Source organism: Nematolebias whitei, chromosome 8 (assembly GCF_014905685.2).
Source record: "Nematolebias whitei isolate Nwh7 chromosome 8, NemWhi1, whole genome shotgun sequence".
Taxonomy (NCBI): Eukaryota; Metazoa; Chordata; class Actinopteri; order Cyprinodontiformes; family Rivulidae; genus Nematolebias; species Nematolebias whitei.
The window spans coordinates 31,932,491-31,955,210 of record NC_056505.1 but is presented as its reverse complement, the minus strand read 5'-3'; the positions used below and the strand labels follow the sequence as shown (position 1 = coordinate 31,955,210).

General features: G+C 42.4%; 2 protein-coding genes across 2 annotated transcripts; both read left to right on the top strand.

Annotated features, from left to right (window-relative positions):
* The first annotated feature begins 335 nt into the window (after positions 1-335).
* On the top strand, positions 336-8,707 carry vsig8b (V-set and immunoglobulin domain containing 8b). Its single transcript, XM_037680587.1, has 8 exons — positions 336-436; positions 663-752; positions 2,051-2,211; positions 2,380-2,578; positions 5,413-5,565; positions 5,641-5,763; positions 8,013-8,151; positions 8,254-8,707. The coding sequence occupies exons 2-8, from the start codon at positions 677-679 to the stop codon at positions 8,480-8,482; spliced, it is 1,080 nt and encodes a 359-aa protein (XP_037536515.1). The 5' UTR covers positions 336-436; positions 663-676; the 3' UTR covers positions 8,483-8,707.
* A 4,709-nt stretch (positions 8,708-13,416) lies between these two features.
* On the top strand, positions 13,417-14,406 carry LOC119413652 (taste receptor type 2 member 38). The gene has a single exon (XM_037680706.1). The coding sequence runs from the start codon at positions 13,417-13,419 to the stop codon at positions 14,404-14,406; it is 990 nt and encodes a 329-aa protein (XP_037536634.1).
* The last annotated feature ends 8,314 nt before the right edge of the window (positions 14,407-22,720 follow it).

The following is a 22,720-nucleotide window of genomic DNA, read 5'->3' as shown; positions in this document are numbered from 1 at the left end:
AAATGGGAGCAGGTGATAAACACAAAAAAAGCAGAAGAGTGACAAAGTAGTTAAACCACCTTAGACAGACCTGTTATCATTCCCCTCTGTCAGCAGCTGCTTTACATACAGGCCTGTAAACGAAAGGAGCCAAATAACAACAGGATTATTTCAAGAGCACGCTGGTTTCTGCTCTAAACCTTTCCTCTAACGCAGCTACGTTCTGTTTGAGTAAAGATAAACAGAGATGTCGGAGCTAAACGGCAGACAGAAGGAGGTCTGACAAGTCCTGGGCCCTGGGAGTGGCTAACAGATGTACTATGAACAGAAAGGGTGTGACCATAGTTACTGCTGCTGAGTTTCACCTGAGAGCAAAATAAGCCACCTTCCTCAGCTCCCACACAGCAGCAGGGCCTCCAAGGACACGAGGACAATTATTCCCTTTTCGCTCCTCAAGGTACTTTTATTTGTCTGTCCTCTCTCATCTGCACATCCTGATTTTCTTGGTAGTGTGTTCTGACAGATCATTTTTGTCTGTCTGCTGCTAAACACTCACTATTATTTTTGGCAAACGAGAGAAACGGCACTTGTTTTTTTTTGTCGTTGTTTGAAAATTCAAAACAGTCATGGATGAGACGCTGTGACCGAAATGAGATTCTAACAATCTATTTGTTGATGTGTAGCTGACAGCGTTAAAATGGACCCCGGTGTGTTTACGAGCGTGTGGCTGAAGGTGGCTGTGCTGGTTCTGATAACAAATCAGCTGACAGCAGGTGAGTTTCATTTTCCACAGATAGTTTCAAATAAAACCATAAAAAATGTTGTTTTCTCACGTTCTGACTGCTGAATTACATCACAACCAATCGGGGACACACACTGACAACATTCCGGAATAATATTCATACTTTTTATTAAAAAATAAACTGTTGTGAATGGAAATCACTCTGTTTTTTATATACATACTCCTTAAAGAGAGCCATTAATTCTGGGTCTCTTCCCAAGTTATTTTCAGATACAAACACATGAATGAAATCTAATGCTTGCATCAGGTGATAATTTTTTCCCACTTCCCTTTAAGGCACCACATCTTCTCCATTTTTCTATGAGAACATTTGCTGATTGATTTCATAAGTTCTGATGCAGACTCCCTGTTCAACACCAAGATAACGTGTTATCCGGTGGAAAAGAGTGCAGGGGATTGGAATATATTCAGCTCTTTATTAAGCTTGGCAACTGGGTTTTTCTGGCAAGTGGAAAGAAAACATCATCTTCCTCACAACAGTTTGGCCCAGGGGGGCTTTCATGGAGTAAACATTTGATTGACTAGATTCAAAGGTTTTTTTTCTCCGCTTCCTTTCATCGCATCTGACATTTACAGGCTTTCATAAATACCTGTGACATGCTTTGTTTTGCTGCAGTGGCACTGAAGTGCTTTCAGAGTTTGATAGTGAGCTTAAAACAAGAGGCGGTAGAGACGAGGATCTGTGCTCCACTTACACGTTTACTTAAGGTTTAACATCTAAATGTAAACACTTTTTTTTTTTAAATCAGAGCTAGTATGAGGAACTTGGATGTGTTTTAAAATGTACTGCCGCTTGTTAATAATCATCTGCAGAGGGGGGAAAAATCATTTTATGTTTGTCAAGTAATTAAAATCCCTGGTCATAAAAGCAGTGAGTCACCAGGGTGTGTGTCGAAGGCTTGAAACTGCCACTTGTCAACTATGTGTTTTTCATTTTTGCCCATCCACTCCATTTTAATCAACATTTGCTCATATATTTCTTACAGTTAATGAGCCTCCTCCATTAAATTAGCATGCAGCTCATTTTGTAAAATATATCACTTAAACCTTTGGAAATAAAATTCTATATTTGGGCTCTAAAGTCTCAAATCTTCAGCTGGCTTGAGAGGCCAATTAGTCTCACTTTGGCTCTCCTCTTCCACCCTGAGTCTGCTCAACCCAGAGCGAGGATATCATTAAGCAGAAAGCATGTAAATTCATGATCTTTAGAAAAACAAAAAAACTGCAAACGCAACAGAAGTGAGTCTGAACTGAATGTTTGTGCGACAGAGGCGCTGCAGATAACATCATCGGGGCCGCAGACCATTCAGAAGCCTCTGGGGCAAGACGTCAACCTCGAATGCACCTACACCCTAGCCACAACGGACACCGGAGAGATGGACATCGAGTGGTCCAACGTCAGCCCCGACATGACACAGAAAGACAAACTGGTAAGGTTTGTCCATTGTTGTTCAGACTGACAAAACCAGTCTAGGTGTTGGACAAAAATGATGCATGCGTGAAGCATGCACATGAGGGCTAGAGTTCCCTTTTTGTTTTCAGCTCTCTTACTGGAAGCAAAACAATCTTTTTTTCTCATTGCAAACTTTGCATCCCAGATTTTATCATATTCAGGGGGCCAGACGCACTTCTACGACTCCAGCTTTTCCAACAGATTAAAATTCTTGACAGACCCAAAGCAAGGAAACGCTTCCATCGCCATCTCCAGTGTGAAACTGTCAGACACCGGCACCTACCAGTGTAAAGTCAAGAAGGCGCCAGGCGTTGACATGAGAAAAGTCACTCTAGTTGTGTTGGGTGAGGAGGCATTTCTTTTTTTACCAGTTTTACCTGTTCATTATCTCCAACTTCCTGTTCTTTAAAGGCTGCTGTCATTGACATGGAATGTGAGACTTTCTTTTCTCACCTTGCTTTTACACTCCGGTGTGGACGTCACCGACAGGGTCAAAGGAAAAAGACGTCTATCTCCTTTCAACTCTAAAAGTTTTTAATCTCAGGATATAGTAGAAATGATCTGGTCCTTTAACAGGTTTATAGAATTATTCAGATCTAGCCCAATAATGGTCACTGTTTTCCCCAGAGAAAACATGTATAGATATAGACATACATGTATAGGGATAGAGGGCAAAACGTATTTCCACAAACAAATAGACTATCCAGATTACCTGAATGACCATTATTGGATTTTGGACCTGGATGATTGAGCATAAACTTTGATATTCAGATGGACATAAACACAATGTATTCCACCATGCTAATAAATTATTTTGTTTTAAAACAAAATGAAACCAAAATGTAAAAGCCTGTGTGAAATGAGCACCCAGGGGCTGCTAATCAACCGTACAAAGTTTTGTCAGTTTTCTGCTCTGAAGCATACAGGTGTGTGTTGACACAATGACAAGAAGGAAATACATTAGCAATAATCTTAGAGAAGCAGATGTTGCTTCCCAGCAATCTGGGGAGAGTTTAGTCATTTCCAAAGAATTTGAAGTCTACAATTCTACAGACAGTGATGCTTCACAAGTGAAAAATGTTTAAGGTAGCTAAAACAAATGCTAACCATAATAAAACAATTGCAAATGGTGGAGAAAAACCTCCATGTCAGCTTTAGTTACCAGGTTAAAGTTCATAACCAAGTAAAATAGACTGAACAAGTATGTCTTGTTTGGAACAGCTGGAGGTGAAAGTGGAGGTGGTGGGAGGAGTGGTGGTGGCTCAGAGGTTAGAGAATGTGGGCCTGTGATTGGAAAATTGCTGCTGGTTCAACTCCCGGTTCCGACAACATCAAAATGTGGGTGGGATAGGTAAAGCACCCACACTTGCCTCCACCCTTATTTGCCCCACTCTGGGCCCTTGAGCAAAGCTCTTAACCCCCACCATCTGCTCCCCTGCGTTCCTTATCAGTGTTGCCAGATCTCGTGATAGAAACAAGCAGCCAGCTCTATGAAAACAAGCCCAAAACAAGCCCAACTGGCAACCCACCACATTGTGTAAAATGGAGGCCATTTATAAACAGTATAAACATATATTTATTATGGCATTACATATAAACAACAGCAAAATTATGCTAAACACTTTGAATAACATACTTTAAACTTTGATTAAAAAAAATACATTTTGCATATGTAATTTTTTCTGCATATTTTTAAAAACAAAACATCCTGACATCTGAAAGTTAGTGGAGTCCCCTAGTCGTAGGCCACAGTATGAGTGTTTGGGTCGTGCGCCCTGTATGCATGCCCACAGATGTGTTTGTATATGTCTGTGTGCACCTGTCGCCTCGCCAACTTGGGCGGGAGCGATAAACAGGAAACGGGGGTGTGGAAGAGACAAACTACCTACTACCACTCGTCTTTTGCTTTATTGTGCGGAGCTGGGAGATAATCAACTAGTTTCAGTCGGAAAGACAGTCAAGCCCAAATAAGCAACTTCACGTTCAAAACAAGCCCCAAAAAATGCAACCCACGACTCACAAGATTTGCAAGCGACTTTAGAAAAAAACAAGCCCAAAGTCGCTTATAATAAGTGGATTTGGCAACTATGATGGCAGCTCTCTGCTCCATACAGAGTTCTGCGGTAGCTCGATGGTCTGTGGTTGCATCAGGAAGGGCATCCCGTGTAAAAATAATTGCCAAGTCTTCATGCAAGATGGTTCACTGTGGCGACCGCTGAAGAAGGGAGCAGCCAAAAAAAGTTTAATTTAAATAAACCACAAGTCCTCTATAACAATGCTCTTTAGACAAGTACGACCAAAGTTGATATATTTGGAACAAACCAAACATTTAAACATCACCCCATGGGTAACTGTCAAACAGGGTGGTGGAGTGGTGATGGTTTGGGCTTGTTTTGTAGACAGAGGTCCTGGGTACTATGACCTCCTTTAGAGTCTGTTGTGAGGCCATTTTTATCTGACAGATTAAACTTGGACCAAACTGTGTCATAAAATGAGACGATGATCCCAACACAGCAGCGAATTTATAACAGAGTGGAAAATTAAAGAACCATAGTGTTGGAATGGTTCAAAGTCAAAGCCTCAACCTGACTGAGATACTGTGGTGGGACCTTCCAAGAGCCGAGCAGAAACTAATGCTTGAAAACCTCGAAGGATTGAAGCAGTTCTGTTAAAAAAGAGTGTGCTATTCCTCCACAACCATGTAAGAATGGTAAAGTCCAACAGAAAATAGCCACTAAGCTGAAGTTTTGACCATCAGTTTTTCCATTTTGGCTTTTGCTGCTGGTTCAACTCCCGGTTCCGACAACATCAAAATGTAAGTGGGATAGGTAAAGCACCCACACTAGCCTCCACCCTTATTTGCCCCACTCTGGGCCCTTGAGCAAAGCTCTTAACCCCCACCATCTGGGAGCAGATGGTGGGGGTTAATAAAATTGTTAATAAATAAAAACATGGTGGGTTCTGTTGTCCATTTCTGGACACTTGAGGTTATTGGATTGTTTCAAAACCTGATAAAAGACCAGACAATTGTTCTAATATCCTAATATGTAACACTGGAAGTAAACTTTGGTGGTCTTTCCTCGTGACGGTATTTAAACATCCTGAATGAATTTACTAAATGTAACATGTCCTCCACAGAGGTTCATACCCTGCGTGTTAATTTGTTTTGTTTTATTAGTTCCCCCTTCCAAGCCAAAGTGTTGGGTTGAAGGCAGTGAGGAGAAAGGTGGCACAGTCTCCCTGCGCTGTAAATCCTATCAGGGGTCCATTCCTCTCTCTTATGTGTGGACGAGAGAGACCGGCGGTGCGATGCCGGCCACTGCAACACAGGGTAAGCAGCTCAGCATGAACCCGTCTGCACATCCACATGGTCCTTGTGATGTCTCACTCCTCTTCTTTCATTCAGACTCAACGAGTGGAGAGCTGTTGATCAAGAACCACACGGACAGCAACACTGGAACTTACATGTGTGAGGCAAAAAATGCCGTCGGTCAAGACAAGTGCACATACGCTTTGAGAGCATACAACCGTAAGTTTATCTACTTCAAATGAGCATCTACAGGTCCTTCTCAAAAAATTAGCATATTGTGATAAAGGTCATTAATTTCCATAATGTAATGATAAAAATGAAACTTTCATATATTTCAGATTCATTGCACACCAACTGAAATATTTCAGGTCTTTAATTGTTTTAATACTGATGATTATGGCATACAGCTCATGAAAACCCAAAATGCCTGTCCCAAAAAATTAGCATATCATGAAAAGGTTCTCTAAACAAGCTATTAACCTAACCGTCTGAATCAACGACGTAACTCTAAACACCTGCAAAAGATTCCTAAGGCTTTTAAAAACTCCCAGCCTTGTTCATTACTCAAAACCACAATCATGGGTAAGACTGCCGACCTGACTGCTGTCCAGAAGGCCATCATTGACACCCTCAAGCAAGAGGGTAAGACACAGAAAGAAATTGCTGAATGAATAGGCTGTTCCCAGAGTGCTGTATCAAGGCACCTCAGTGGGAAGTCTGTGGGAAGGGAAAAGTGTGGCAGAAAACGCTGCACAACAAGAAGAGGTGACTGGACCCTGAGGAGGATTGTGGAGAAGGGCCGATTCCAGACCTTGGGGGACCTGCGGAAGAAGTGGACTGAGTCCAGAGTAGAAACATCCAGAGCCACCGTGCACAGGCATGTGCAGGAAATGGGCTACAGGTGCCGTATTCCCCAGGTCAAGCCACTTTTGAACAAGAGACTGCGTCAGAAGCATCTCGCCTGGGACTACTGCTGAGTGGTCCAAAGTTATGTTCTCTGATTACAGTAAATTTTGCATTTCCTTTGGAATTCGAGGTCCCAGAGTCTGGAGGAAGAGAGGAGACGCAGAATTCACATTGCTTGAGGTCCAGTGTCAAGTTTCCACAGTCACTGGGGTGTCATGTCATCTGCTGGTTTTGGTCCACTGTGTTTTATCAAGGGCAGGGTCAATGCAGCTAGCTATCAGGAGATTTTGGAGCACTTCATGCTTCCATCTGCTGAAAAGCTTTATGGAGATGAAGATTTCATTTTTCAGCACGACCTGGCACCTGCTCACAGTGCCAAAACCACTGGTAAATGGTTTACTGACCATGGTATTACTGTGCTCAAGTGGCCTGCCAACTCTCCTGACCTGAACCCCATAGATAACCTGTGGGATATTCTGAAGAGAAAGTTGAGAGACGCAAGACCCAACACTCTGGATGAGCTTAAGGCCGCTATCAAAGCATCCTGGGCCTCCATAACACCTCAGCAGTGCCACAGGCAGATTGCCTCCATGCCACACCGCATTGAAGCAGTCATTCATGCAAAAGGATTCCCGACCAAGTATTGAGTGCATAACTGAACATGATTATTTGAAGTTTGGCGTTTTTTATATTACAAACACTTGTCTTTCATTGGTGGCATGAAATATGCTAATTTTTTGGGACAGGCATTTTGGGTTTTCATGAGCTGTATGCCATAATCATCAATATTAAAACAATTAAAGACCTGAAATATTTCAGTTGGTGTGCAATGAATCTGAAATATATGAAAGTTTCATTTTTATCATTACATTATGGAAAATAATGACCTTTATCACAATATGCTAATTTTTTGAGAAGGACCTGTACAACTGATTACCTTTGAGTCAAGCCCAGTCAATATGACTCCCATAACCAGCTGATTGTAGAAAACACAGAAAGTCTTTTATTTCAGTCAATTTCACAGATATCTATCTAACTGAGACTAACTCTCAGAACACACTTTGAGCATTAAACAATACACTCAGTGCCTAAAACTTTGATATTAATAGTTGGCATCAACACTGTCTGTTAGTAAAATATCTTGTAAACCATTTGACAGATTTGAACAAAACTTTGTGGAAGTAATTATTGAATGTATCTTTACTAATTATTTGCTTTTGGAGCCAGCCCACTTCAAGGTGGCCATCCCAGCTAATCAACCTTAACAAACACAAAAATGGCTGTATCTCTGTCAAGTTTACAGATACTAAGCTAAAGTTTGATGCTGTAGTAGCTGAGAGTTGTCCTTCAAACATACTTTGAGCGGCAATTGCTCTTGTGAAGTTTCGCAACATAAATCAAGCACAGCGTTTACAAGGTTTGATCAGATCTGCATTCCTTCAAGGAATACTGGGGCTTTGATTTAGCTGTTTTTGATTCACGCGTGAACAAAGTTTCTCTGAGTGCACAGAAAAGGAGCTGCACTTGTTTGATGTCTACACGCTGTGTCCTGTTTCTTTCAGCCATTAATAAAGCAGGTGTCATCGCCGGTGCCGTGATCGGTGCTCTGCTCCTGCTCCTCCTCCTCCTGTTTCTCATCTGGTTCCTGCTCTCCTACTGCAACAAGAAGCGCTACCAGAAGGAGGTTGCAAATGAAATTAGGTATTGCATCAGAGATGGGGAGAGCGTTTCAGGCCTAAAGGGAATAAAAGAATATCTCAGATCAGAACTAATTCAAACTTTTTTTTTCTTTTCTCCCCTCAGGCATGATGCTCCGGCTCCAGAGAGCAGACCGTCCAGCCGAGTGTCGAGTATCCGATCTATGGTGGGGTACCGCACACACCACGGGGTCCAGTACAGTGACGTGGCGAGCCCACTGCCCAGTGTCAGTGAATCTGCCCCCATCTTTGCAGGAACCAGTAACGAAACATCCTCTACAGAGGCCAGAGGTGTTTCCTTTAAATACGACCCTCGATATGGATACGCTGTGTAACTACAAAACTGTAACTTTTAATGGAAAAACTTCTCGTGTGAAAGGACTCGTGAAGAATATGCTTTATAAGAGACTTAAAGTGCAATCTGGAGAACAAAGGACGTGTTTGACTGCAGACATTTTCACAACAAAAAGCAGGACCTCGCTATACAAAACTGATCACACTCACAAATTTAGACAAAACTACCGGTATATGTAAAATGTATATAGCAAAGAACTTTATATTTAATCAGGGTGCTTTTTTAACATGTGAATGAGTTTAATACTTTTTTATATGTACAGAATAAAACCTTTTAACTGATGAGTCAACAAGGCTTTGCATGTGAGCTCATTCAGGCACATTTTTTGTCTTGCCATCCTCTGGGCTGGAATGCTGAGGAGGAAAACGTTTAAGATGTATCTCTCAGTGAAACTGAGAAGAGCTGGCACCATTCTAAAAATGGGGATTTTTGTATTGACGTAAAACCAGCTGATTAATCGCTTGGTGCACGTGGTTGAAGGTTTGAGGCAGTTTTAATTAGAAAGGCTGATGAATGAGGAATAAAGCTGGGTTTAAAAACCCCAGTCTTAGAGTATAGACAAGGTCAAAGAGGAAAAAAATGAAGTTATTCTCCAGGGTTTATGTAAATCAATATAAACCTTAACTTTTTAGGCACTCTGAAGTCAGATTCCTATAAAGACAGGTCTGCGTGGCCCATAGTTCTCCTCTGTGTGTATTCCCCCAATGGAAACTTTTTCTTTGCACATGAAAGAGCAACACAATTGCCTTTTTAAGTTGTTTGTCTGGTGTTTTCCATGGCAGCCAGAAAACTTGTTTTTAGCTATGAAGAGTTGAGGCTGTGTAACCGGTAGCTGAGACCCTCAGCAGGCAGAGTACTGCGCCCGTGGTCCAAACTCTCCTAAAACACCCTGCCTTGCTCCGAGTCCATCTTCAGAAGATGTTGAATTAATAGCAGCAGCTGGAAGTGAAAGATGGTGGGACATCAGCAAAAACAACATAAAATGTTCTGGTCCCCTGAAGGACACAGGCCACGCTGCACTAATCTGCAGCACCATTCCCCTCTTTTTTTATTTTTTTATTCTAGCAACCTTTGGCACACCTGCTGTGTTTGACATGACCTTTTTCTTGTTTTGTTTTTTTGGTTGACGAACACAAATTGACCCTTTGTGTGTACATTTTTTATCGTCACCTGTCTTTTTGCACAAACTGGCTGTTTCAACCCTTTTAACAACAATTATTTTATACTTAACCTGCATTATGACAGTGAGTTAGAAGATGCAATAGTTAATCACAGCTCATTTAAAAACTGCATAATTGCCTTAATTTAAAAATTGATGTTGCAGAGTTGCCATAGCAATAACAAAAATGAGCTCCTTTGTCCAGAGTTTGTTTTTCACACTCAAAATGTGCCATTAACAAAAAGCCTTTTTAGGTTTTAATACACTTTAATAAAAATTGGACTTTTGATTGGGTTGTAAATAATTTTAAATTATAAAATTGTGTTTTGGAGGAACACAAGAACAAGTGGTTTATGGATCTTCACGAACAATGTTAAGAGGATGGTCCAGCCATTTTAAAGTGTGGTTTGTGAGAAAATTATGAACAATAATAAACTCAACTCAATTTATTTATATAGTGACAAGTCACAACAGAAGTCCTTTCAAGGCACTGAAACAATTCACATGTGGACAACTCTTTGAACAGCCTCAGTTTGGAGAAATATTGTTTCAGTTTGACACAAAGCCAGAAAGACCAGATTTATAAAAGCTGTTATGTTGTTTTTTTTAGACCAGAGTCTGCACATTAGGAATGTGGGGCTTTTTTAAGTCCTGCCTAAACACACACACACACATAAACACACACACACACGCATATACGGGTTTTCATGAAATATAAGGACGTATGACAAAAATAGGACGAATGGGTACGTGCCTCTGTGTGTGTGTGTGTGTGTGTGTGTGTGTGTGTGTTGGGGGGGGGGGGGGGGGGGTCGTTGTTTCAGGTTATATTGTGGGGACCAATTTTGAAAAAGTCCTACACTGTGGGGACAAAAGCCTGGTCCCCATAAGGATAAGTATTGTTGGGAGCTTAGGGGTTGGGTTTAGGACTAAGTCGTGAATTGCAGGTAGGTTAGGTTTAGGGTTAGACATGTACTAGTAATAGTGAGGTCAGTGAACAAGGCCAGGTTGATTCTGGCAGACCCTGATCACCCCCTCCATGGTGAGTTCAGGTTTCTTCCATCTGGACACAAGTTTCTGCTGCCCAGATGTAGACCAAACTGACTGAAAAACTCATTCATTCTTGTAGTGATCAGGTTTCTCAAGGAACTACGATGATCTCTGTGCTGTTATTTTAATTTCTCAATGTCTTGTCTAGTATGGATGTTTTTATGCGCCTGACTGTGAAACAAATTGCCCCTTTGGGATAATAAAGATACTTGAACTTGAACTTTAAACCTGTACTGGAGCCAGCTGTCGGTAAATCTGGTCCTATTATGACTTTAACTTCTGGGTTCAAGTCAGAGCTCTAGATAAACGGAAACAATCTACAGACTGACAGGACTGAAGATCTAATGGCTAATCTGAGTGTGGCCAAGACCAAAGTGGATTGCTTCTATCTTAAAAAAAAATTTCCAAAATGTATTTGTAGCAAACACTATTTTAAATACCTTTTTGTAAAAGCAAAAAGCTGGAGCAGCAGCTAGCTGTACCATTGTCGGTTTTGGTGAGATTTTCTAAATATTTCCATTGAAATTACTGTTTAAAAAAAAATGTTGTGGATAAAAAAAAAAAAAGTGGTTAATGTTTAAAAATCATGAACAACTATGGAATTTTGAAGGGTTGTAAGACCGTATCCATCTTTTTGGATAAGCCATTAGTATGTTATCACCAATAAGGTCACGGTTTATGCATTCTGAAAGCAGATTGCCGTCATCTTCAAACAGCTTAGTTTTTAAAAGTTCATGTACATTAATGTAAAATATATATATATATATTTTATAAATTTATTCATTTTTTTAAACAAAACAAAACAATTCAATATACAATAAGAAATACAATCACAACTAAAATGAAAGGCAGCAGAAAGAAGAAAAAAATCTTATACCTGCCTCTTTTTACCAAAAAATTAATTCAAACGATAATAATCTTCAAATAACAAAAACAAAATAAAAAACTCCTTCTCGAGCAACAAATCATGCCAATACACATTAAGCTATTTCATATTTTTTTTAACAAACCAACTTTGATCATTCTCTTAAACATACTTATTGATCTGGCATTTTGAACATCACTCTCCATATTATTTCATAATCTAATTCCTTGGATTGAAGTAGACCGCTCCTTCCTTGCTTTATATACCTTTGCAGTTTTGTCCATTCCCATTGCACAGTTACTTGAGCAGAAATGTCCAGCTGTACCTTAATCTTTAATGGAAGTGATATAGCTAGCTGCTGCTGCTATTTGTGCTTGCAATTAACCATTGAATCCCATGTAACTTACATGTAATGTGTTCAGCTGTGGCTTTAGCTGCATTAGAACAAGTCCTGTCAGGTGTAAACTCTTATCTTCAAACTGAGACTGTTTATTGAGCTAGCTAAAACAGGTAAGATGTTATTTCTTTATAACTTTCTCACAAAACTTCACTTTAAAATAGTATTTTATGTATGAAATAGTTTCCAAAAATGTTATTTCACTATCTAAAACATAAAAACTGATTGTAGATATCTGAAAAATAAACCAACACATTAAAATGTAACGTTTAGAAAAAGGCTCCGTTCTCTCGTTTTGAATCAGATGCGAGCACAAACAGGACGGGGCAGGGACGTTTACTGCAGGGTTTCATCATCTCTTCTTTAAACATTTAGAAAGGAGCGAAGAACAGTTGTCTCAATTTCGAAATGTAAAAATAAATAGTTTTTCTTTTATATGACAACCTTTTTATAGATATAGTTCAAATTTGGATCTGATTTAGTGTTTCTTATCATTCCAAGTAAACAAGAATGTTAAATGGAGCTGAAATTTCAGTCAACATCATCTTAAATGTCTTTCCACAAAATTATTGTGATAGGGTGTTGGATAAACCAGGTTCCCAAAGGTGATTTCAAGGTGATTAGTTTTTCCTATCAGGTAAATGGATGCTCTGCTGGTCTGGTGTTTGTAAATGTGTGGCACAGCTGCGGGAGTAACTCCATTTGCATGCGGCGTGTGGTAGATTCTGGTCTGTGGACTGGAAAAGCTGTCATGCAGCACTGGCAGACGTACAGTGCAGTCGCTGAATACTTAGGAATAGGAAGCATTAGATCTTGTCCAACCTGTGCCAAAGCAAATACTTCACCACTACCCGTGGTCAGACATGATGCAAATCCAGCTCTTACATATAAATCCCTGTTAGGAAACTCTTGAATCCAAAGGCTTGTCCTGTGCTCGTTACTCAAGGTGGTGAATGAAACTTAACAGAGCCAAAGAACTCTCCATATAAATAATTGAATCTAACACCATATTGTAACAACTGACAGGCTAGTGAGAGACTTTCAGAAGAAAAGAAAAGCTTCAGCTGACCAACGGGAGCTGCGTTTCAGGTGAAAAATAAATTACATTTTGACTTCATTTTGCATGTGACCACCCATATTTCTGATTTCACATTTACTGTCAACAACTTAAGAAGACTTTAATTGAGCCTATTTGTGTCTGTTTCATGTAAATGAAAAGCTAAATGCGAGAAGCTTTTCCTCAGGCCCTGCTGACAAACTGTGACCGATTTCATTATGTCACACGAATATGATGAATCGTCTGGTTTAAAGTGAGCAGTTTTAATGCTTCTGCTTCTTCCATGATGTCTCTTTGAACTCAGCAGAACACAAGCAAAGCCACACACACTGTTGAGTTGGAGGAATTATCCTGAAGTTCCCTCCTCAGCTGTGTTTGGAGTAAAAATGAGTTTCGGAGTGAGTAAACCGGTCCTCTGGGTGCTGATGGGTCTGGTGGCTGTCACAACTGTCTTCTTTAACGTCTACATGTTTTTGATGAGCCTGTGGAACAAGAAGGAGAAGAAGGTGAGGAGTCCCAGTGAGACGATCGTCATTGCTCTTGCAGTGGCCGACGTGTCACATCAGCTGGTGTGCTACTTCTGGATGACCATAAATGAGGTGGACAGCAAGTGCTACATCGCCCAGGTGTTCTACACGATCCTGCTGCTGCTGATCTTCAGCTTCAAGTTCACCATTATCTGGGACACCAGCTTTCTCACCTTTTACTACAGCACCAAACTGGTGAGCTCACCCAACCACTGCTACATGCAGATCCAAGCTGCCATCCTCAAGCACGTGACCCTAGCCGTTTTCATCATCCCATTGTGCGGACTGGTCTTCTGCATGCCGATGCTGGTGCTGTTTCATGCCAAAAACCACACCATGATCGAACATACAAACAACGACTGTGGGGTGATGCTGCCAAAAAACAGCTCCGGGGAGTTCTACGATGTTGTTTTCTTGCTCTTCTCTGACGTGGTGCCGGGGATGATCATGCTGAAGTGCTGCATCTCCATCTCTGTCCACCTGGTCATCCATCTCCGCCACATGAAGGCCAGCAACAACGGCGCTCACCCCCCAAAGCTCGGCTCTCAGATGAGGGTGATCCAGATGTCTCTGCTTCTCGTGGCCAACTTTCTCATCTACCTCGTGGTCGACCTGTACTTAAACTACCAGGTTGTGATAAAGCACAACACTTCTGTTGGCTTCACGTTCTTTGTCACTTCAGTCTACACCACTGTCACAGCCATAGTACTGATCTATGGTAAGAAGACTCTTTGGAAAACCTTGATCCATGATCTCAACACCTGTCTGGATGAGTATCCATGTTTGTCTTGTTTAAAGCTGCCAGAACACAAGAATGTATCGAAGCCTCCTGCAAAAACTAAAAACTAAAAATGACAAATTGCTTTTTGCTTAGATCCGTGTTCATCTGGTTTTAATTAAAACTGTGTTAAACTTCCTTTTGTCCTAAATATTTCTGACATCCTGCTGAACTGAGGAGTTTTGCCATCTTAGCTGGTCAGGTAGAGCTGGTTGAGTGGTGAACACTGTGCAAATCACAACCTTATCACAGCACACCTGACAAAAATGAATATTTCAGTGAAACAAATAATAGTAAGGCCTGCAAAATTTATTATCCGAGCATGGTTGCCTGGACATGATGTAAGTCTGTGCCCATCCGAAATGTTAAAAAATACATGCAACTGCGGTAGGAGTACAGAGGATATTAATAAAACACTACAGTACACACAGCTTGGTGGGGGTTTTTTTTTCCTGGCAGGGGTTTCTCAGAGAGCTTTTTACAGCCAGGTCTCAGGTTGTTGAGGCTGCACACTGGGATCACAGTGGCATGCTTGTTTCTGGAGTTATGCCAAGCCAAAGGGTTCTGAGTGACAAAACAGAAAGTTGACAACCCTCTCGTCTCTGTTTGTCAGGTTACCAACAGAAATGCGTGTCCCTGCTCTTGACAGCTTGTAGGTGTGGCTGCTGTAACCGTGTGTGTGGTTGCAAAAGAGGGAGTTACTTAAAAGCACACACACTTGTGCCCAACAAGCCTTCCTTGAGCAAACAGACTTCATGAAAAAATGGCAGCAGACGTCTTTGTGACACTACATTAGTTCACACCCTCTGGCACCACCTAGTGCGGTTCAAAGCAGAGATATGGAGTTAATCCCTGCACACGCAGAGTTCTGGGCTGCCTCCAGCAGAGAAGTGGACAAAGTAAGAAAGGGCAATTTTCTTTGATGCAGGGGAATTAGGTCTGGCCTCTGCTTTCATTATTTAATACTGCTGGAAGGAGCTGAACATGACAGAGGCAGGAGGGGGTCAAGAAGAGAAAACACTGGCTGTTTGTCCCACACCAAAATCTGATTTGTTTTATTTACACTTCTTTGTTTGGCCAAATAAAAAAATACTTGTACACACGTAATAAGAACATTCTCAAAGCTTTTCTCACAAACTGGGTCCATCATGATCACCAGCACCACAATCATATGGTGTTCCCTAAAGGTCTGTTCAACACCCATCAGAGGTAGAAAGAGTACGGAAAATTTGCACTCAAGTACAAGTACTGTTCCACTGCTTAAATTGTACTCAATTACAAGTTAAAGTACTGGTGTTAGTAAAAGTGCCAAGTACTCGTCTCAAAAACTACTCAAAGTATTAATTATTTTTTAACCAGTTGATGTTTTATTGTGCTGTCAATAGAAGACATTCAGTTTGGTTTACTGTATATAATAAATATAAATATAATAGCTACATTCAAAGTACATTTCTCAGATGCTCAGAAGCTCCGCCTTATTTTAGTACCAGCTAAACTGATGGCAGTGACAATATCTAAGATCTTTGCATACTTAGCCAAACTAATAACCCACACATACAAACAATAAAACAGCAAGATCATACAGGTAGCTGTAAAACCTCATATACCACAATATGTTTCTAGAGATTAGATGCTGAAGTCTTGTAAGCTGCTATCACTGTAGAGATCAAACAAAGTTTACATCTGGACTCTGTCTCCTTTTCACCCTCTACACATGAAACATTCCTCCAGGTACGGCCACGGGCACTCGTCCTCAGCCTTTACCTCGTCATTTTCTCTATTGACAGTGTTGTCCTCTGTCTCCATTTTGACTTTTTCTCCAAATCTTCAGTCCATAAATGACTCTCTACTCTTCGGAGTTGTCCTTTGCTTACGTCATAGGTAATTAGCGCGTTCATGATCTGAGAGTCTTATTGTCTACAAAGATGCAGATGAACAGTTTGAATATTAATTCAAATTGTGGCCGTACTCAGTAGTGACTTCTGATTTTAAAAGTAGCAAAGAAGATTACATGGTCTAAATTGTACTTAAGTATGAGTAAAATTACACACTTGAAAGAAATACTCATAAAAGTACAAGTACCCCCCAAAAATCTACTTAATTACTGTAATGTGAGTATTTGTAATTCGTTACTTCCACCCCCGATACCCATTTTTTGTTTAAACAGGCTTCCATTTCAATGTTATGCCAACGATTCATAGATCTATCTCCTCAATTGAAGATATTTACTCCTTTGAAGTCTTTGCTGGATTGTCTCGGTCAGTTAAATCATGCTCTGAACTTTTTTAACCTAATGAAGATAAAACTGAAATATTACTCATCAGCTGCACGCCACAAGTCCTGCAGTATTAAGCCTGGATCTACTGAGCCTTATGAAATATATGGGTGGACTTTTTGACAGCTATGATGGACTTGCGACCCGTCCAGGGTGTACCCCGCCCCTCGCACAGTGATTGCCAGACATGGGCACCGGCGACCCAAGTGACCCAAAATGGAAGAAGCAGATAAAAGATAATGGATGGATGGATGAATTTTTGACAGCATATTCAGTTTGACAGTCAAACCCAGCTTTATTTTATCCACACTAGGCCACCGTAATACTACTGGAGATACAGAAGGTCTCTTCAACCCTGCATGGAAAACTAATTAATACATTACTGTAAGATTTATTTATACCGACTCAATGCAACACCACATCTTACCTTCTTTCCACTGATACTCTCTTCGTTTTAGAATTATATTTAAAGTCTTGTTTGTTTTGAAGACTTTAAATGTATTTTCAGATTAAAATGCAGAGGACATTTTGTTGCACCTTAACCTTGGAACAGCCTGCCTTTTTAAAATAAAATCATCCTTCTGAGACCTGTGATGTGGTGTTAACTAATACTGTATCAGACATAAGGTGAATAATTTACAAATTATACATAACGTGGAAACTTTGTTTTCAAAAATTCTCCACCTAAAAGTTGATTTATAAAAAAAGATTTACGCTATTTGGTAGAGAATTCTCACACCCCACAGCTTTGGGAAATAATTTATTAACTTACATATATTTTCATAGTGGGGGAGTCAGATTTACTATTTTATCATGAAATATTAAGTAAAATTAGGTTTTCAAAGGGGCAAAAGTGAATATTAAATGTGCATCATTTTCCTAGAAAAATATCCCGTTTTCACACTCTGGTCAGCTTTACTTAGTTTAACTTGTTTTCTCTCAGCTACAGACACTCAAACAGAAAAAAAAAAACAAGAAAATATTTACAAAGTTCACATTGTCAGTGATTAAATTTAATATTATTATTATGCCACAGATTCACATTCTCATATTATTCTAATATTTTGTGGATATCTGTTTAGACTCAGGTGCATCAATGTGTCAGAGACGATGTTGTGTAATGGCCCCTGATGAAAATTATCAAGTGCAAGGAAAAATAATAAAGATTTTAATTCAACATTAAAACATGTAATTTATAATGCCAAACAATGCCCGACGGTGCAAACAAAATTATTATTTTTAAGATTTTTAACTGAATAGAAAGAAGAAATTTGTTTATTCACATATGTATAATTTAGCAATCAAGCAATGATTTTTTTTTCCTCATTTCAAGAAAACATACAAGGATTTAGAAGTTTCCAAACAAAAGATCTTCTCCGTCATAACCTCATATGCTTCAAAGTTTATACTGTAACGTGGCAAATGTTTCCGGCTTGCTGTGCAGGGTTTTAGGGAATATTTAATCAGACATGCTTCCTATATATTTTCCTCCAAAACATGCAGGAGTACAATGTATTTTCTCAGGCAACATTTGCAGCAGTGTTCCTTTGAAAAATGCATTTTGCTCCAGAGAGACATCTCCATGTGTTGGAAGGACCACAGCAAAGTACCAAACTGAGCTTATGGTTTATGAGTGTAAAGTTAAACATGAACACAAAACCCAGAGAAACAGAGCGGAAAAACAGCAGGTGAAACTACAACACTGAGCTGAAAGGAATGCACACATCATAACCTGCTAACTGACTGAAGGAGCATGAACATGAGCGGGACTTGGAACAAAGAAAAGTCAGTAAATCATGAGCATTTCCTTTCAGCTGAGAACCTTCTTCACCACAACAAACCAGATCAGCACTGTCAATACTGAAGATGAGATATCACTTCATTAATTTATGTGGTTATGCAGAAATTTTAAATCTAACACCCTCTTTTTTTAATAAGTTTGTAGCAAATTGATAAAACTGTTCCATAACTGTTATAATATTTGAGATGTATGTCCCAGTTTAGACTAATTTTTCAATAAACTGTGAAAGAAATTAATCTTTCTGTTTGTGTTGAAAAGGAAAGACTAATACACATACACACATACACAAACCTTTATACATGCACACGTACATATGCACACACACATATACATTATATATATATATATATATATATATATATATATATATATATACTGTATACCCCTCCCTGGGCTGCCACCTTACCGTGTTGGAGAGGTTTGGGTGTCCCAATGATCCTAGGAACTATGCTGTCCGGGGCTTCATGCCCCTAGTAGGGTCACCCAAGGCAGACAGATCCTAGGGGAGGGGCCAGACAAAGTGCAGCCCAAACACCCCAATGATGAGTCAAATGAATGGACTCGATGTTCCCTCGCCCGGACGTGGGTCACCGGGGCCCCACTCTGGAGCCATGCCTGGAGGTGGGGCACGCGGGCGAGCACCTGGTGGCTGGGCTTTTACCTATGGATCTCGGCCGGGCACAGCCCGAAGAGGAGATGTGGGTCCCCCTTCCCATGGGCTCACCACCTGTGGGAGGGGCCAAAGGGGTCGGGTGCAATGTGGGATGGGTGGTGGTCGACAGCAGGGACACTGGTAGTCTGATCCTCGGCTACAGAAGCTGGCTATTGGGATGTGGAATGTCACCTCACTGGTTGGGAAGGAGCCTGAGCTGGTGTGTGAGGTTAAGAGGTTCCGGCTAGAAATAGTCGGACTCACCTCTATGCATGGCTCTGGCTCTGGAACCAGTTTCCTTGAGAGGGGTTGGACACTCTTCCACTCTGGAGTTGTCCCTGGTGAGAGGCGCTGAGCAGGAGTGGGCATACTTATTGCCCCCCATCTTGGTGCCTGTGTGTTGGGGTTCAAACCCGGTGAATGAGAGGGTAGTCTCCCTCCACCTATGTGTGGGGGGACGGGTTCTGACTGTCATTTGTGCTTATGCACCAAGCGGCAGCTCAAATTACCCACCCTTTTTGGAGTTTTTGGAGGGGGTACTGGAAAGTGCACCTCCTGGGGACTCCCTTGATCTGCTGGGGGACTTCAATGCTCACGTGGGCAATGATAGTGAGACCTGGAGGGGTGTGGTTGGGAGGAACGGCCCCCCTGATCTGAACTCGAGTGGTGTTCTGTTGTTGGACTTCTGTGCTCGTCGTGGATTGTCCATAACAAACACCATGTTCAAGCATAAGGGTGTCCATATGTTCTCTTGGCACCAGGACACCTTAGGCCGCAGTTCGATGATTGACTTTGTCATCATTTCATCTGATCTGTGGCCACATGTCTTGGACACTCGGGTGAAGAGAGGGGCAGAGCTGTCCATTGATCACTACTTGGTGGTGAGTTGGCTCCGATGGTGGGGGAGGATGCCGATCAGACATGGCAGGCTCAAATGTATTGTGAGGGTTTGCTGGGAACATCTGGCAGAGTCTCCTGTGAGACGGAGCTTTAACTCCCAACTCCGGAAGAACTTTGAACATATTCCGGGGGAAGTAGGGAACATTGAGTCCGAGTGGGCCATGTTCCGTGCCTTTATTGTCAAGGCGGCTTACCGGAGCTGATGCCGCAAGGTTGTCGGTGCCTGTCGTGGCGGCAACCCTCGAACCCGGTGGTGGACACTGGCAGTGAGGGATGCTGTCAGGCTGAAGGAGTCCTATCGGGTCTTTTTGGCCTGTGGGACCCCGGATGCAGTTGATGGGTACTGGCAGTCCAAGCGACATGCGTTGTGCTGGTGGTCGCTAAGGCAAAAACTTGGGCATGGGAGGAGTTCAGAGAGACCATGGAGAATGACTTCCGCACGGCTTCGAGGCGATTCTGGTCCACCATCCGGTGTCTCAGGGAGGGAAAGTGGTACACCACCAACACAGTTTATAGTGGGGGTGGTGTGCTACTGACTTCAACTCGGGATGTCGTGAGTCGGTGGGCGGAATACTTTGAAGACCTCCTCAATCCCACTGGCAGGTCTTTCACTGAGGAAGCGGAGCCTGGGGACTCTGGGTCGGGCCCTTCCAATCTCTGGTGCTGAGGTCACCGAGGTGGTTAAAAAGTTCCTCGGTGGTAGGGCCCCAGGGGCGGATGAGATTCGCCTGGAGTTCTTTAAGGCTCTGGATGTTGTAGGGTTGTGTTGGCTTACGCAACTCTGCAATATTGCGTGGACATCGGGGGAAGTTCCCCTGGATTGGCAGACCGGGGTGGTGGTCCCCCCTATTCAAAAAGGGAGACCGTAGAGTGTGTTCCAACTACAGGGGGATCACGCTCTTAAGTCTCCCTGGTAAGGTCTATTTGGGGGCTCTGGAGAGGAGGGTCCGTCGGAAAGTCGAACCTCGGATTCAGGAGGAGCAGTGTGGTTTTCGTCCTGGAACTCTGGACCAGCTCTACACTCTCAGCAGGGTCCTGGAGGGTGCGTGGGAGTTTGCCTAACTGGTCTACACGTGCTTTGTGGACTTGGAGAAGGTGTTCGACCGCGTCCCTCGGGGAACCCTGTGGGAAGGTACTCTGGGAGTATGGGGTACCAGGCCCTTTGATACAGGCTGTTAGGTCCCTGTATGACTGGTGTCAGAGCCTGGTCCACATTGCCGGCAGTAAGTCGGGCTTGTTCCCGGTGAGAGTTGGACTCCACCAAGGTTGCCCTTTGTCACTGATTCTGTTCATAACTTTTATGGACAGAATTTCTAGGTGCAGCCAAGGTGTTGAGGGGATCCATTTTAGTGGCCTTAGGATTGCTTTTTGCAGATGATGTAGTCCTGTTGGCTTCATCAGATCGTGATCTACAACTTTCGCTGGAGCGGTTCGCAGCCGAGTGCGACACAGCCGAGTGCGACACAGCCGAGATAAAGGTCAGTTCCTCCAAATCCGAGGCCATGGTCTTGAGCTGGAAAAGGGTAGAGTGCCCTCTCCGGGTCACGGAGGGGGTCCTGCCCCAAGTGGAGGAGTTCAAGTATCTTGGGGTCTTGTTCATGAATGAGGGAAAAATGGAGCGTGAGATCGATAGGCGGATAGGTGTAGCGTCTGCAGTGAAGCGGGCGCTGTACAGGTCTGTCGTGGTGAAGAGAGAGCTGAGTCAAAAGGCGAAGCTCTCAATTTACCGATCGATCTATGTTCCTACCCTCATTTATGGTCATGAGCTTCGGGTTGTGACCGAAAGAACGAGATCTCGGATACAAGCGGCCGAAATGAGTTTTCTCCGCAGGGTGTCTGGACTCTCCCTTAGAGATAGGGTGAGAAGCTCGGTCATCCGGGAGGGACTCAGAGTAGAGCTGCTGCTTCTCCGCGTCGAGAGGAGCCAGTTGAGGTGGCTCGGGCATCTGGTTACGATGCCTCCTGGATGCCTCCCTGGTGAGGTGTTCCGGACACGTCCCACCGGGAGGAGGCCCAGAGGAAGACCCAGGACAGGCTGGAGGGACTATGTTTCTCGGCTGGCCTGGGAATGCCTCGGGATACCCCTGGAGGAGCTGGCCCAAGTGGCTGGGGAGAGGGAAGTCTGGGCCTCCCTACTTAAGCTGCTACCCCTGCGACCCGACCCCGGAAAAGTGGAAAAAAATGGATGGATGGATGGATGGATGGATGGATATACTGTATATACAGTAGTCCCTCGTTTATCGTGAGGGATCCGTACCCTGAAGACCCGCGATAAGTGAAAAACCGTGAAGTAGAAATTGTAGTCCAAGTAGTAAGTAGCAGTTTAGTTTAGTATTTATATATGGATATCAAGGCGTTTTAAACCCTTCCCACACTTTTGCAACATTCTAAACAATGTTTCTAAACTCTAAATATTCTAAAAGAGCACAGAATGTCAGGATTTCCCTTTCTGTGCCTCCGCTGCTCTCAGCCACCTGTAAGCACTCCCGACCACGCCCACTTCTCCGCTCTGCACGCAGATCAGCTGATCAGCTGTAGGAAGAAGTTTATCCTGCAGCAGTAAGGGCTGCAAAGAGGCACAGGGGGGAGTTCTTCTGCAGCTCTGGGCTGCACAAAGGAACAACAGAGGCTAAATAATTTTAAATAATGTATTTTAAATAAAATCCATGCCGATTGTACAGCTATCAATCAAACATCAATCAGCGAATTGTGTGTCATGTCCAATCTTATTTTGAAAAACCACGATAGAGCGAGTCT